Raw genomic sequence first — 17253 nt, 5'->3', positions numbered from 1 at the left:
TGAACAGTCACACCAAAATATCTGTCCTCAGTGCAGACACCTAGACCTAGGCAAAATTAAAAAAAAAAAAAAAAAAAAAAGCAGAAATTCACTTTCGTCAAGGTTATCATTAGAATTTATTGATATGAGAGAAACTTCGTATGTCAGTGGAGGAACAGCACGTCCTGACATAACAGAAGGACAAAGCCCACCCAGGTGACATTACAGCGTTCTGGAACCTCTGAACTCCAAAACACAGGAGGTCACGCACACGGCTGTGTATAACTCGGCTCTGTTTTCCAGGACAGGATGAAAACTCTCCAGCAATAACACCAACGCATGGCTGCATACACGACCACAACAGCTTTGACTCCTGTCGCCCACGCCAGGTACTTACAGCACACATGTGTGGCAGCAGCAGCTCACCCAGAGCCCCTCGGTCGAAGGGGGCAAACACCTGCTTTGTGGTGAGAGCCACCCGAGCCCGTGCAGCCCTCGCAGGGCATGAGATGCCTCGTGCTCCATCACGGGAAGGCTGCTCAGAGGACCAGCCCAAACCGCGATGCCTACACGCAGTCCGGGGACTCCCACAGCGACCTGCAGCAGGACGACTGGGGGCAGCTGGGAAGCTTCAGGACCAGCTTTGTTCTGCCTGGGGAGCAGACACAGCACACTCAGTCCTGGCGTCTGCCAACGCAGGGACAGGTTTTCTCTTTCAACGTAACAGCCATAATTATCCTCTTATTAGAGCTGTTTTGGCATTCCCTCCGTCAGCGGTGTCCGCTTACAGAGCTCGTAGCACAGACACGATGTAGCTCGTAGCACAGTGAACACTATGCTGCTGGCCAAGATAGGAATTATCTTTACAACCTTTACTGGAAATACATGTTATACTGGATGCTGTTTGGAAAAATAAGAAACAAAGAAACAAAAGTGCTGAACTTTAACCTCCCAGCTTATGAAATACTCAGTTTGGTCCGTAATATCTTGCTAAACAGTTACAAAGGGAATAGCAGAGTATTCCCCAGGCACCTGATAAATCCACAATGGATGTACTGTAGAAACAAGCTGAATTCTCTGACCCACTCCAAGGGTATTTCAGAGCCCTATAAAATACTCCAGAGAACGAGCCATTTGTGACACAACAAACAAAAAGACAACCCCGGTTCAAGGAGCAAGTTGTCTCGTGTTGTACAGGAAGCATCCAAAATCAGACGCAAAGCCACCCTGATCAGAACTGGCGGGATGTGGCAGTCCCACCCTGATGCCAGATTTGATCACAGCAGTAACAGAGCCTGGGCCGAAGTGCATCTGCCTGGCTGACAGCGCTAAACCTGCTGCAGACCTGAAGAGGGACTGCAGATGCTAGAAATAAATCCGAGTGTGTGCGCAGGTGCGTGCCGGCAATGGCACGTGCCCTGTTCCTTTTCCTCTCACGTGAGCTATGACAAGTGACATAGCGGGGGCTGCTCTCAGCCGTTCGCTTTCACCAAATCTAAGTTCCCCCTGCACACTTAACAGCATCAACTTAGAGATCTCATATTAATGGGTACTTATACAGGATTAATTGCACATCAGTCCATTGTGGCTACAAGTTCATTAGGCTAATAAATCTACGTAGTGACAGTAGTACAGTATCAGCTACTTTTCAATACAAACTCCCTACCCTAACCTTAATTTGCAGGTCAAGAGAAGATCTACTGTAGTGACCTTCCTATGACCTTTAACATTCATTTTTTTAATTTTCTTTTTTCTAGAAAAAAAAAATCCAGTGTGGGGAAAATGCACATATATAACAAAAGCAGTGCTTAACAACCACAGGAAAAAAGAACATGATCTTGGACTCTATCAGCATCCTCCGTAGACCCTGGTAGCATTACTTCCAAAGGGTTGCTAAATCCAGCTCCGTCAGTTCTCAAGTCTGTTAAACCATTTCCTAGCTCTAGTCAGTTCTAGTTTCTTACTATACATATCATCTCTAGCAAGAGCCTACAGAAACACTTGCTAATGTGCACAAGACTTCCATTTGATTTAATGGAATAGTTTTAGAAGACTGAAGTCTTTACTCCTACAAATCTGTTCTTGAATTGTGGCTCTCACTCAGGCTGGCGCCTTTCTGTTCCAACCAGGAGAGAGCTCCAAGTCCCTTGTAAAGTTTTACTCATTCGTCTTTCCCAAAGGCGTGTGGGTATCTAACAAAACCCCTCTCACAGTATTCCCAGGAAATGATTCAGAAGAGGAGATGATTTTTCAACCAAATGAGATCCTCTGGTCCTGCGCGTCAGACCATGGCCAATAGAACGAGCAGCTGCCATGGACGTCTCAATTAAATACGGTACAGTCAAGGGAGGAGAGCAAGGTGGCCTGACCATCTTCCTGTGAGGTACAGGCAAAGAGACACCAGAGTCACTCTGTTCTCAACAGTTTGTCTCTTTTTCTGGAGTCAAATGTTTGATTCCATTTGTTCTAGCAGGAAGTGGTGAATCATGTCAAAAGTGGGACGATCTTTTATATCCCTGCTCCAGCATTTCAGCATCAGGTCAAACACAGGGTTAGGGCACAGAGGAGTCTGGGAGAGATAGATCTGAAAAGAAGAATACAGCAAGTTCAGTGTTTGTTCCTTAAAAGAATCAAACCTTGACTAAACGAAAACCACAGGACAGCTTCGGTCTAGGCGTTACAAGACACAGCAGTCATGCAATGTTTGAAATCCATTAAGCGTGAATCTGGCAGTGAAGCCTGCATGGAGCTGCGACACCACCTCAGATGGCACTGCAGACACTTTGCCAACTTGTTTGATGAGCCGGTCATAAAACAGTCCTTTGTCCCACAGGAAACATGAATGCTTCAGAGAGACTTGTGTTCCAAGAGACAGAAAAACACAAACCAAAACTAAATTTACCACGATAAAATCCAAATACTTTCACTCACCGTAGACAACCCATGAGGCTTTCTAAGCATCGTGACAGCTTGTTAGCAGAGACAGAAAAAACACCTTTTAGAGCTTATCTACAGCACAGGTTGGCATTTTTTTTTTTTCTTTCCTCTCATTTCTATACACTGATCTTTTAGACTCTTCACTAGATCATTAGTATCTGGGAGAAAATGAATAAAACTTTGCATTTTTTTTTTAATTTCCCTTAATCCTTTAATTTATTTGATACTAAACGTCAATCTGGGGAGAAGAGCAAACAAATAGATATCCACTCTTGGGGTACAGCAATCATCAGTGGGCTGGATTGTCATGCTCTATTTACCGTCATCACTGATATTTGTGTTAAAGGGTACGAAGGCAAGAACAGTGGACTGTACACTCCTGCCTGGAGCAACAGAGGATAATGAGACAGAAAAGCCTTTCATCAACTAGGGATGGCCAAAAGCTCCTCAGCATAGCTGGAGATATCACAGGGAGTATCTAACCCCTGGGTGCTAATGATTCTTCCTTCCCCACCTCAGTGAGTGCTTCCTTGTCTTTCAGAGGAAACACTAAGGGCAGAAAAAACTGACAAAGCAAAAGGTTTGCGTAGGACAGCCCAGAAAAGCTAAGGAGGACAGTGCAAAGGCAGATTGAAGCAGAAGTGGCTTATAACACGGAAGAAGCACTGGACAGGCCAGGAGGCTCTTCCAGTGGGACTCCAAGAGAGGAAAGCCAGTCCAATGAGCCTGGACGAAGGGCAAGAGAGGTGGGACACGTCTGAAAAGAGGAGTAATAGAAGCAGGGACTTTTGCAGATAATGTAAGGCCAGCAGAAGGGTCTCAAGGAGATCAGTTTGGATGCAATCAAGGTCAAGTGAAGGAAGAAGTCACATTTGCTTTCTTACCTGCCTTCCTTGGCTCCGGAAGAACTCTCCCGTGTTCTCGATGACTTGCTCATCTGAGAGGAGGCTGTAAGGTTGCTCCTTACACAGTATGAACATCTCCCAGAGTGTGACCCCAAATGCCCAGACATCACTGGCAGTGGTGAACTTGCCCTGTGAACAGAGAGGATGTTGTAAGCCTGGTTTGCCCACAGTGCATGTTTAGCAAAGGATGTTTCAGTCTGCTCTCTCTAAACACGAGGATTCACACCTGGGAAAACACTCTCTATAAAGACAGTAGAGCAGGTGACCTGCTCCGAGCAATGCACAAAGGGACCAAAGCACAACATTGCTGCTTTGCAGGGCAGGAGCACCATGTCTTTGTGGACCCACAGCACCTAATAAGGTGCAGCTTTCACTGGGGCAAACCTCTTAAAACGGGGCAAGTCTCGGAGAAAGTTAGCAACTTATCATTCCTCTTGAGGAAGTCTGCATTTGCCTCCAGCAGTAGCACAATGCTGTAGGCTGTGGCAGCAGGGTGGAGAGCTGCTGCCTACCTCCACCCAAAGCACAGCAGTGCAGTACAGAAAAACCTTTGAACAAGGAGCAAAGCCCTAGGGGTGAAAGCAGAGCTGAAGCAGGCTCTTAGAGGAAGGCCAGGATAATTTTGATCTTTGTAAATGTAAAAGTTGGTGACAGTCAGCTCTCTGCCCTGTTTTCCGTCTTTAAAAAAATGTGCCCAAACTGGATGTGTTTGGAACAATATGTTTTTGAAGGAAAAAGAAGCTAAAGATTGCTCACAAAATAACACACAACAATCGGGGGCTGGAGGGCCTGTTTTGTCAGAAAACAGCCCAGACCCGGATTGTCCAGGCTTATCTGGCAACCCTGGTAGGCTGCAAAGGTTTGGAAGATATTCACACAAGAAAGGAGAGGAGTGATTTATAGTCTAGATGAAGCTGTAACCATGAAAAGAGGGTGAACTTAAAAAAAAGTTGAGGACCATCAGCCTTTAATGGCAGCCATAATTACAATACCCCCTCCAAGTACATAGAAAAATTGTAAGGAAGTATAACTACATGACCTAACGACTTGTTTGAGAAAGAAATATTGGGATGAATACTAGGAATCGCCTCTGGATTGGGTGTGTTTGGGTTGCTGAACAGTCTCCTGAGGGGAGCCAGCAGGACCCTTAAACTCAAAACAAAACCTCAACCTCAAGCCCAGACTTGGCACTTGATGCTCGTCAAATTTTGTTCCTGCCCCTCCAGGCTTCACAGCTGGGGAAGCAAGCTCAGAAAGGCGAGTTGCTTATGACTCCAGCAGGAATCCTGAATGTCAGAAACAGAACACAAATTAGGCTCCAGATGTGCCTAATTTGCAAGGGCACCCTCCTTTTCCAGGCTATTAGATTTAGGTATGTCCAACATAACCCAACAGACAACTCACCAGAGGCCATTTGTAGCTGTAAAGGCTGTTACACATATATGTCACAAATTCAGGGGTACACTGAGAACCAGAGGAAGGGAGACAGAATGGTTTTGTGCAGTGCCTACCAGGAGGATGCTTTCCCAGGCCATCCAACGTATCGGCAGTACCGCTCTGCCCTGGATACGGTAGTAATCCCCACTGTAAAGATTCCTGCTCATGCCAAAGTCTGCGATCTTGATGGTGTAGTTGTTTCCCACCAGGCAGTTGCGAGTTGCCAGGTCTCTGTGCACGAAGTTCAGAGATGCTAAATATTTCATTCCAGAGGCAATCTGGGTGGCCATGTACAGCAGGTTGGAGTAGCTGCATTGAAAGATGACAAAACAAAGTCAGTACATTTCTTGGCACTCAACTCTTACTTGGCATTTCTTACTGCTTTACCTTGCATTTGATGTACTACAGTGACCTGACATTTTATTTTTTGCCCTAACAGCAAAACTAAACTGTCTAGGGCACCAACATCCCAACCTGCCAGGCTAGGCCAATTTCCTGAGCTGCAGAAGCAAGAACAGACAACCTGTCCCTGAAATTCAGGGCCCTTAGGATTTGAAATCCCTTAGGTATTTAATATCAAGCATTACTACCAAGATTTTCAAAGAGATCATGCAACAAAGCACCAACTTTTCATAGAAAGCCAGGAAAAATGAAGCTGTACAATCTCAGAATTTCAAGTCTCAAAAATTGTCGAGTTTAGTATTTCAAACCGTCATTATCACATACTTATATCAGTAAGCATGTGACATAACATTTAAGAGAGCTTACTTTTTATGTTTTATATAACTATGTAAACTGATGTATTACCCACTTGTTAAAATTTCAATTTTCCCATTACCAAAATTAAGATAATTTTAATAAAGTTGCACAATACGCAGACAGAATGTGGACCACCTGACTTTCAGCATTCTTCACACACCATTATTTTGTGATGCCCAGCTTTTCCCACTGTGCATGCTCAAACACTTCATAAACAAGCACTTGTCAAAACAAATCTAATGAGCTGTTCACAGTTAGTGTTTCTCTGTTAAGCTCAGGAAATAAAAAGCCATACTCAGTGTTCTTGTGGCAATGACAAAAGCTTTATCATTTTATCTAAATTATAACAACCTATCTAATGATAACATACCCAACCTACCTGTTCTAACCAACAGCTAAACTGCTGCTACAAAGCTCCAGAGGCAGCCCCTCTCCCCTGACACAGCACTGGCCGGAGGGTCTGGGCACCACTTCCCTCCCAGCCTTCCAGCACAGTGACCACCACAGCCCACCCAGGTGACACTCAGCCCTGTCCCATCGTCAGCTCAATGCTTCTGATCTGCATGGACCCATCACGTCCCCAGAGAAGGAACTCTTTTACCTTGTTAACCTGGCTGTTGGCTTTCTGCTTCATAGGGGGCTTAGCCTCCAGGCCCTACCTTCTCCCTTCCCCCGATCAGCTGCCGTTTTGTCTCCCTGCTTGGTGATGCTCCTATTCCAATCCAAGATGCCCAGTCCACCCCATCCCCTCTGCATCCTGGCAGGACTTGTCAGCAGCTCTCTTCTGGCTCCCAGTGCCCAGAGCAAGCAGCTCTGCATACAGAGGAGCAGACACTTCTCAGCAGACTCATCTTCATGACTTGCTACATAGCCAGAGAGGCAGTGGGAGATGCATTTCAAACACCGAGGAGCTGTACGGACAGCTGGACCTTGCCACATCAACCAGACACCCATAGGAACTGGCAGAGAGACAAGCTGCACTCTTTGGCATGGGGATTCATTTCAGTATCAGTAACTAACTCCTACACAGACAGACATCTGAGCCAGCCACACAGGCTTCCTTTAACGTGAAACTCTATCTGCTTGGGAGGGACAAAAGGAGAGGATGAAAGAGCAGCTGGAAGAGAAAGGAAAACTTATGGGTAGGGCCAAGTAATGGAAAGCAGGGAAGAACCCCGTGAATGTCAGTGCTGAAGTCAGATGAAAGGTGAGGAGGAGAAGAAAAAAGATAGTCTGAAACTATGGCCAGGAAAAAAAAAGAGAAACCGAGTCTAGAGGCAAAAGCTCTTTCAACTGTGTGGAAGAGACAGGAGAGAGCTGGAACATGCGTCAACTCAGATGTAAATCCTCTCCCATCCTACAGCTGCTCCTGATGTGTCATGACCCTATATGTTGCCTGTTTAACATTCCCAGACAGGACCACTAACCACTGCCAGCTACTGGCAGAAGCAGGGGTGTTGTCTAGACATGGTAAGACACAGACATCTCCTGTCCAGTCCATCAACAGAACTTGCTCTGCCTAACTGCCTAGCTCTTTAACTGTAAATAAATCTATTTCTTTGTGGGCGTACATGCCAAAGGCTAAGCAATACAGTGATTTCTTGTCAGTTTTCTTTTATGAAGCCAAGTACATGATAGCTGTATGTGCAACTCTCATCTGTGAGGAACAAGTTTCTGCAATAGTAGAGATGTTTTCATGTTAGATTTAATCCTTCCACAGAGGAGGGAGATAAATGTCACTGCGGACAGAAAACGTTTGTCTTTGTCAGTGAAATATTCTCCTTCTGTCAGCTGATGAAATCTTTCCTTCAATGAAGCTCCACACTCAGCTTCCCTTACATAATGTTTTTAGGCATCCAGAGAATGTACAAAACATCTCAGAAGTCTAAGAGAAATTCTTGATTTTCATCCCAAAACTCTAGCTGCAATGCATCTGGTTTGCCACTTAATGAAATATTTGATGTGAGCCCACTGATGTAAACAGATGGGTACATCAGTAAACAACATATGTCAGATGGTCACTGTGACCAGAACAGCCCCCAGGCAGGGACACTTCACAGGAACATGCATCTCTGGAGGCCTCAAGAACAATGTCCCATGCAAAGTGGGACTAGTGCCCACAGTATGTGCTGTGGCAGTGGCCAGGCTGGAAGGTTGCTGCCTGGAAAGCACGGCACAAGGAACTGGCAGCTCTGTATCACCAATTTGTCCTACGTATGGGCAGCTCCTCTTACCTGACACAGGGAATGTTGTTTGAAATTGCAAATTTACTGTAGATCTCCCTCTGTGACAGGAACTGATTGAGGTCTCCATTCTCCATGTACTCTGTTATCATGCACAGTGGGTCATCTCGCACGCACACCCCCAGAAGCCGGATGATATTTGGGTTCTTCAGCCGTGACATGATTTTGATCTCTTTCAGGAAATCATTTCTTGTAAAACAGAAAACGAAGGTTTGAGTCCTAAACTATTCCTTGGTTTAAAGAAAGCAAAAGCAGCATGTAAGAAAGTCCCTGACCACAGAGACTTTTACACATCTGCATACAGTGAGTTTGAGAGATGGTTCTGGGCTTGTGTGCAGCATCTACCCCTTCCCCAGCAAACAGGATTAATACAGCATTTCAGTTTGACATCATCTGTTCCTACCGTCAGCTCTCTGCTTACATCCTGTTCTTTACACAAACACTCAGCACCCTCCGAGGCTTTTCTCTTACAGAGTCAATAGTGTTAAACCATGTGAAACTGTTGCCTGGGGAGTATTTGCTTTCCTTCTCAGGTGGTTGGCATTGGATGTACTTACCTGGCTGTTTTGTTGACATCTGATCTTAGCATCTTCACTGCTACTAGAACCGGCTGGTGAGTGAATTCTGAAGAAGAGACCCCCAGGAACTCCAGCAGGCCATCAGCTTCACAGAGGTGTACCTGCAGAAAGCAACGGCAGCTATGAGAGCAGGCACACGCAGAAAGCCAGAGCAAAACGACACACTGAGGTCATCAATTCGGTCAGCGCTGGTAGAATGACCAAGTGAATGATCTAATTGAAGTGACATCGTTCTGATGACAAATAGCCCATAGATTGGCCAAAAATCCTGAACAAGACTGTGTGTGTACACTATGTAGCCCACAATGCAGAAAGAGACATGGATTGCAGCCTGATGGGTCCCCATGGCATTGAATTTACTCCACACATGTAGATCATCGGCTCAGTACATGACTGGGGTCCAATTTGCCCAGCAAACACTGGAGATATTCAAGAAGGCCCCTGTGCCTGGAGCTGCCTGCGTTATGATGCATGTGCATGCAGACTACGTGGCTGCAGCACACTTGGCATGTATCACAACACAACAGCTGTACACGTACAGAATTGTCCTGCAGCCTAGCCTGGCTTGAGTCACTGCTCAGACTTAACTGAGGAGTGTCCAGAAATTACAGACAGCTTTCCAAAACCCTTTAATTCCAGAAAAAAGGGGAGTAGTGCATGTGTGTGTGTGGTGTGAACACCTCACCTGTGAATGCACTCAAAGGTGAAGAGGTGAATGCTCTTAGGAAAGCACAGAATCCAAAGTCTTTTCACATCAAAAAAAAAAAACAAAACACATTAAAGACATGAAATTACTGCCAGGGTTGTAGGAAAGAGAAGTTGCGGGAAGGGATGCAATAAAACATTTGCTTAAGAAGTTATCAGAATGCACATTTAAGAGAACTGGACAAGAAATGCTGTAGTAGGTAAAACAGACTGAGTGCGCAGGATAGGAAAAAGGACTGAAGGAGGGGAGCAGACCAGATGTGCTAGCAGAAAGGTGAACATAATGAGAGCTTAATTTTATATCACTTATGTATGTTATATTGTTTATATATTTTACAATGCATCAAGAACTTATGCAAGAAACATGGTGAAGAGAAAGAGGAGACAGCACAGAAAATGGATAAAGCTACAATTCAGAAACAGAAGTACAAGAAGGCTGCTGCAGTTACATGGAGAATGAAATCTGCTGGGGTGAAAGTACAGTCATGAGACTCACTCTCCTTAAATTCTGAAAGTCTAGCAACAACATCAAGTAGAGACCAGCTGTACAAGCCAGGAATAAGAAAGAGCCATGGTAGGTAGTGAGGACCTGTATTTTAAGTGCTCATAGTGCCTCACTGAGTCCAGAAAGTAGATAGTTAGGAGCAGAAAAAAAATGCTGTGAAAGTTATGGAAGCCCCGGGTGAGAAGTCAAAAAAGCATGAATGAGACATGTTGCTAGAAGCAAAATTGCACACTAAGCTGGAGCAGAGGAGCAGAGCATAGGACCAGTTTGGTGAGACTACAAAGGTGAGAAGCAGAGAAGGGAGCACAGTGATGCAGCATATTTGCAAAAATGAGGAAAAGAGCCTGTGATGCAAGGAAAGAAACAGGCCATGAATCAAACTCCAAGAAAAACGGGGATGAAGAGCCTGTCTGCTGCTGTTTAACAACACAAAGGAGGAGGAGGAGAAAGCTTTGACAGTTACTAGAAGAAAAGGAATGAGTAGAAAATAAAAACCAGAAGCAAAACAGTGAGGAAAAAAAAAACAACAACTCATGTTGGAGTACAAACCAAGACTGCAGGATTCACACCACAAAAGGGGCTGCACTAACAGCCAGGTGAAGAGATTGAGGATGTTAGCACCTCTCCAGTACTCTGATTAATCCAGAAAGAAGTGAGGGGGACAAGGAGAGAGGCTGGGGCAGGGAAAGTGCGCTGTCAGTAGGAAGGAACAAAAAATATTGAATGAAAAGTATGGACATCCACAGATGAGAAAGCAGTCAGTAAAGGGCTGTGCTTTGCCAAAATGTAGCTAACAGAAATTTTAAGGTTGTGTTTGAGGAAAAGCTGGGGAGGATAAAAGAGAGGAAGAGAGAGCAAACAAGGGGAAAATCTGGCTCAGTAATGTGTGGATGCAAAGCAGGGAGTGAAGAAAAAGAGAGGGGAAGACATTCACAGCTCAAAAGAGGCCCAAGAAGTAAAGAGAGCTTGGCAGGAGACAGATGCATGTATCATGCTGCCTGAGGCTTCTGACACAGACTGGGACTTGAGCAAGCAGTGATGCCAGAAAATATGCAAGGTCACCACAATGCCTGGACAACGTCTGTCTTGGCCAGGGCCAACGTGCAGAGCCCCATCACAACCTCCACCTGTTAATGTGAAAGCTCTTTTTACACCCAGGATGAGTCTGCCTTGGTTGGAATCACTGCTGGAGCTGACTCTAATCACACGTTTGAGGTGTCCATGGAAAAGCATGAAACAGTCTGAACTCTCACTCCCAGGCCTCTTCTGTAGGGCCATAAATAGGGATAAAGGCAGCAAACAGCCACGTGTTTGTAAAGCTTATGTGCTATGAAAGACTCACACATGGCACTGGGCAGCAGCCTCAGAGGTGCAGAACTGGGTTCTCTGAAGCCTACGCTAAAGGACATCAGTGTAACTGAGCCACCTGGTCTAGGGGAAGGTGTCCCTGCCCATGGCAGGATGGTTGGAACTCAACGATCTTTAGAGGTCCCTTCCTACCCAAACCGTTCTACGACTCTAGAGCAAGGACACGTACTAAATACAATACTGGGATGCAGGTCCCCCAGTCCCTGTGTATGCAGCTGTGCCAGAGAGGCAGCTGAGAGGATTCGCTGTGCTACTCAACTCCTTCCTGTTAGAGAAAGCGTGGAAGAGAATGGCCGTACCTCTCCAAACTGTCCTTCTCCCAGCTTCTCCTTGAGTCGTAGCTGCTGCCGTGGGAATTCGCCTACTGAGATGTCCTTCTTGGTAAGTGAATCCACCGTGAGGGCTGGGACTGCATACATGTTGTTGCCTGTCACGCCTTGGAGGTGGACAATATCCGTTTCAGCGTAGTGAGGAACATTGTTCTGAAAGCCTTGGTGAGGAGTAGACTTGGTCAGGTCAGGCTCAGCATAGTCCCCGCTGCACACTGAGGAAAAAACAGAGACAGGGGGAGTCAGACACTCTCGCTGCCTTAAAACCAGTATAGCCTGGCCTCCACTCCTCTGAACCCTGCAGGCCTCTGGGAGCTAAGCCCAGCTGCACACCTGCTAACCTTACACCAGCATGCATTGAGATGGAAGACTGCACTTTGTTTTAACTAGGGCTTAAACCAGGACGAGCTGCACTTCTTCCAACTCCAGAACAAATGCCTGTGAGTTGTGAGTGAATTTGTGTTAACCAGTTCCCTGATCCATCCAGAGAGCTAAAATTCTTGCCCAGACATGGAGGCATGAGTCTGAAGTGGTTACTTGTTTCTGATTCATCCTAAATTTGATCTGTTCCTCTTACCTGACGTACAGAATGTTGCTTGCAACATCAAACTTGCTCTAGATTCCTCTCTGGAGATTGAAGTCTCCATTTTCTACATGCTCTGTTATCATGGTACCCTATACCTCTTACAGCTTATTCACATAAACACCATGGGATAACTCTTTATAATTAACTCCCTGTATGTTCAGTAATACCCAGAACTATCGTTCTGCTTTAAATTCACATCCTGACTCAGTCCAAATCAATCTCCTTCTGTAGCATAATGCTGGACCTTAGCATGTTGTTGGTCCTTGAGGAATGCAGCACTGCCCTTACACTCGTTAATCAGCAGTGCCATCACAGAGTACAAAAGCCTCTTGGACGTGTTCCCTTCTATGTGCATCCAAAAGCTCCCCAGGGGCTGGAAGCCAGTGCACCACTGACAACCCCCTGCTGCATTTGCCTCTGCTTTTTCTATGGGAATTTCAAAGACTTTGCTGCAGGGAGAGGTGCTAAAGGCCTTCTCCTCTTCCACCAGCCAGTCTGGGCAGCCTGGGAGTGCTGCAGGCAGTGATTCCATTGCCAAGGGGCTGAGACAAACGATGACTTGCTGCTGTACTTGCCAAAACCAGCTCCTAGAAGATGACCTGGCTAACGTATAAACAATCTTTAAAGAGAATAATAAAAGGCCACCACCCTCTAGTGGGGCTGGTACTTCATCTACCAAGGTTATGTACTAAAAAGTTTCAGAACTTCACAATACTGTCTTAGGTCCCTGGGTTAGTACTGCATTGGAGTCAGAGAAGATTAGTCAGACACTGAAAACTGGCACACACTCACAGATGAGGGAAATAATAAAAGAATAAATACCTAACTTCTGGTGACTGATGGTTATATTACCTGAATCCTCTGCACTTTGGGAGAGCTCTGGAAGCTTATGGAGCAGTGTAGCTGGTTGATGATATTCCAAATCCAGTGGAAAAGCACGTTCATAGGTGGGATTTGACTGGTGGATCTGTGTCTGGTTGTTGGCAATGGTGTAGCTATAGAAGGAGAGGCGAACTGTGGCATCTTCCTCCAGGATTCGGCGTGGGGCCTTCCAAAAAAGAGAAAAAAACTGCTGAGGTGATGCTCAGTTGTTGAGTAATGTACTGGCTGCAACTGCAGCAATTTCCAGTAATGTCTTGGATAGGACCTGCATCCTCCCCTGCTGTGGGAAGAGATTTAGCTACTAGATGGAGCAGGGAAAACCCTGTACTTCCCACATAATTCAGAGCTCTTTAGGGTTAATACTTAGAACTAAACTTGTGCCTGCAAAGTAGCCCCATTGTATTACCTTTTCCAACCTTTTCTGAACATACTGCTTCCAAAGAATAATGACTATAATCATCAGGAGCAGAAGAATAATAGCCACAAGGCAGCCCACAAGGATGGAGGTATTGGAATCATCTGCCTTCTCTCCTATCCAGGTGCTGGTTACAGAAGACGTGGTTTCTGCAAACACAGAGGAATTAAGAACAATCTGCCATCAACAAAGCACAGGTTGTTACACGTGCTGGCTGACTTCCATGAGACCATGTCCCTTTCCATAGGCTGGTACAGAAGAGGTCTTAGGCAGCTCCCTCAGTATTAACATCAGCTCTGCCCTCATTTTGCTCTAATCACAAATTCTCACTTTGGAGGTTCACAGCTAAGAATTGTGCAGAGGACTTCTGCAGCCACACACTGTTCTTAGCATTGGAACTGATTCCTTGGATGGATCCATGTTAAAGCAGACAGCTCTCAAAGTTTCACTGGCTGCACGTATGCATTCGGCCCACTTGCTCTGAGGCAGCCTGGGCCAGAAGACACAGCTGAGGCTCGGAGGACTGTGAGATGCAGCCCTGTGTGCAAGGGCAATAACCAGGCCATACCCAGTTCTCCAGGGAAGGAGACACTACATTAGCTAGGATGTTACTTTGAAATCCCCCAACACTTGAGACCTTAGTGACAGAAGTCCTTACCCCAGGTGCCCTCGGTAACGTTGTGTGCTGTTTCCAGGAGATCTGTTGTGCTCGTGGCTACCGTAACCAAAATAGGATTTACGCTCTCCATGTCTGCGGGAGGGAAGTGGAGGTGTCAGTCCAACAAAATCTCTGCTTCTGCCAGCAATCTGTGCAATCCTGACCATAACCCCCGCCTTCCCAAGTGAGACTGGGCTGAGACCCACATAGCAAATCATGAGCAACGTGAGCAGTTATCTGCTCCCTCCGAGCTTCCCAGTGTGCCTGCAGGAGGCTGCACAGCCTCTCCACTGAGCAGCCCACACCTGCCGACCACAGCAAACCACCAGCACATTCAGCATCCTTCCCTGAGCTCGGCCAGACAGCAGGGACTGAATCAAGAGCTTTTTTTTTTTTTTTCCTCCAACCTTCCTTCTCATTTAAACGTGATTATAAAAATTGTCACCCTGGGCTGGACTGAGAGCCTGCCTAAATCTTACATGTAAAAGGGAGGGCAGCCAGCAGGGGCTGCTATCAGCAAGATAAGCAACAAGATGCAGTCAGAGCTCTCCCTTCCAGCAATGGCTTCTCACTATAGCTGCTGATCGACCTTTGAGCGGAAAGCTAGAGCTTTCAGTGCATCGGTGATAGCTGTTTTCTGCAAGGGATTTGACAGAGTCTAGAAGAACTTTTCAAAGCACCTCATGGTATTTCTGTTTCAGAGTTAAGATATAAGCAACAAAAGTTTCAGCCTCTTGTGTTTTTTGTTGTTGTTGGTAGTGGTTTTGTTTGTTTTTTTTTTCTAAATATATAAATCTGCAATCTGCTAACTTTATTGCTACCTATAGATGTAGTTCTATTATTCATAACAAAATGCTTAGTAAAAACAGGTGAAAATCGACCCCTTGAGCAGCAGGCAACTGCCTTAAATAGAAATGTCCTACAGTCCAATTTTTGGTTGCCCTGGTTGCATTTCTGCTTATGTATATCAGTATCAGCTTGAAAAGCATCCTCTGTAGACTGGACCTTTCTGCCTTTGCAACTCTCTCAATGTTTCTGCTACCTTCTCCCCCACTGTGTAGCCCCACAGTGCCCTACTAACTGTCTTACACCAACCCCACAGGTCCTGCACCTCCCCACTGTCATTTCTGCTCTCCACCCTCCCCAGGCTCTACTCGACTGGAGGAACACTCACCTGACTGAAAGGAAATCTCGCTCATCATCATCCAGGTGTCAGCAAAGTAGAAGCGGCAAAGTATGGCTTTACCCACATGCTGATTGAGGGGGACAGTCACAAACCTAGCACTGGGGTTTTTGTCATCTAGGACAGTTGCCACTCCAACAGGTTCAGGCTCCCAGTCTGCTATCAGGCGTGGTTTGAACAGACACTCCACCTTCTGGAAGATCTTCACCCCCTTGGAAAACATGTTGTTGCAATGCACCTAGAAAAACAAAACAAAACAAAAAACCCAAACAGGTCAGACTGGAGGAAGATCTATTGAAACCAAAATCAGTCCCCAGGGATTCTGTTAACAAAGAATTCTTTAGTTAACAAAAGTTAACAAAGTTAACAGAGGATTCTGTTAACTTTCTAACATCTCCCTCATCACCCTGTACGGATACTCTTAACCCAGAGTAAGTGACTTGTTCAAGCATAGCTCCATCCACCCAGTGTGCAATGAGAACATTTGTGCAAAAAAGTGATTCTGAACAGCTGTTAGCTGTACACATAAAACCAACAATGATGGCATTTTGGCAGGCTCTTCAAAAGGCCAATATAAAAATCAATCAAACAAACCCCGTACTCATCTAAAGCATCAGATCAATTCTCCTTGATCCTAGGAGGGAAGAGAAAACTGTACCTGGACTCAAGCCTCTTTTAGAAAGCCTTCAGCTTCTGCAGTCTAGGAAATTTCTTCCAAAAAATAAACAAGCAATACGTGCAACCTTGAGAAGAAGGTTCCCCTGACATACAGGGCTTCTGCTGTGGTTGCACCTTGAAGACAACTGAGGATCTGTTTTCTTTATACTGTCACGTAAGCCTGCATCCATCAGCCTCTCCTGGTGGCTCAGTACACCGTCAGGTTGTCCTTGCTGCACTGACTCCACTAGTTTAGTCAATGGTGCTGGAATTTAAACCACCTTCACCGTGCTGCCAAGCTAACATCGCACTGAAACAAAGACGTCCTCTCCTGTCTCTGAGTTATGGCTTCACACTCTTGGTTTTCAGACTAAGCAGCTTGCAAACTGCTTTCAAGCTGACTTCACAGATCTGTATTTGGGAGGTTTGCCTTACCCTCTCTGGAGCTGGTAGCACCATCTCCCCTTCCTGCTCCTGGGCTGCACCCAAACCAAGAGGTTCCAGCATAAGTGACATCTCCACCTCCCCGGGGTGCAGCACTGCAGACCACTCAGCAAACACATGGAACCCTGCCAGGTCTCTGGCACTTCCAAGGAAGTGGGCTTTGCAAAGAGACAAGGCTTGTAAGGATCCTTTACACTGTTACACTGCCTAACAGTTATACAAATATTGCCCTGCCCTTTTCAAATACATAAATACAACAGTTTAAGTTCTGCCATGCAATCCTGAAGCCCTGGACCACTGTATTTGGCACTGAAGCCAGTGACCAGGAACCAAAGCTCTAAGATGATCCTTAAAGCCGTCAGTGCCCCTCAGCCTGCTCCTCTGTTTTCAGAGCCACGGTGGTCTGAACCTCCCTAGCAACTCCAGAAATTTCCTAATGTCTGTGGAGTATTAGCAACTGCAACAACAACAGTTTCCCAACTGAATGCAGCTCTGAACCCTATTAATTGCTTGGCCTCTGAAATCTTGCAGTGAATAGCAGTGAAGCAGTAATGAGGACAACAGGCCTAGCTAGCAGGGAGAAGACAAAAGAAGGGTATTCGAGCATAATTAAGAACAGATGAAGCTTAGACAACATTATTCAATATGGAGATAGAGTCATCCATAACAAGGCAGGAAAGCCT

General features: G+C 45.8%; 1 protein-coding gene across 3 annotated transcripts in view; it reads right to left on the bottom strand.

Annotated features, from left to right (window-relative positions):
• Positions 1–135: 135 nt before the first annotated feature.
• The window catches only part of LOC311217087 (discoidin domain-containing receptor 2-like), a 58517-nt gene continuing 41399 nt past the window's right edge, over positions 136–17253 (bottom strand). For all 3 annotated transcript variants that reach the window (XM_084298825.1, XM_084298826.1, XM_084298824.1), the window contains exons 8-17: positions 15461–15707; positions 14287–14379; positions 13620–13777; positions 13184–13379; positions 11716–11960; positions 8818–8939; positions 8252–8449; positions 5333–5567; positions 3801–3950; positions 136–2563 (exon numbers count right to left, since the gene is read on the bottom strand). In XM_084298825.1, coding sequence (XP_084154951.1) covers positions 2423–2563; positions 3801–3950; positions 5333–5567; positions 8252–8449; positions 8818–8939; positions 11716–11960; positions 13184–13379; positions 13620–13777; positions 14287–14379; positions 15461–15707 — 1785 coding nt within the window. In that variant the 3' untranslated portion in view covers positions 136–2422. The remainder of the gene's footprint in view (positions 2564–3800; positions 3951–5332; positions 5568–8251; positions 8450–8817; positions 8940–11715; positions 11961–13183; positions 13380–13619; positions 13778–14286; positions 14380–15460; positions 15708–17253) is intronic.

This window comes from Netta rufina, assembly GCF_964035555.1.
Source record: "Netta rufina genome assembly, chromosome: 20".
NCBI classification, from domain to species: Eukaryota; Metazoa; Chordata; class Aves; order Anseriformes; family Anatidae; genus Netta; species Netta rufina.
Note: the sequence above shows the minus strand (reverse complement) of the source record. Positions and strands in the feature narration are given on the sequence as shown.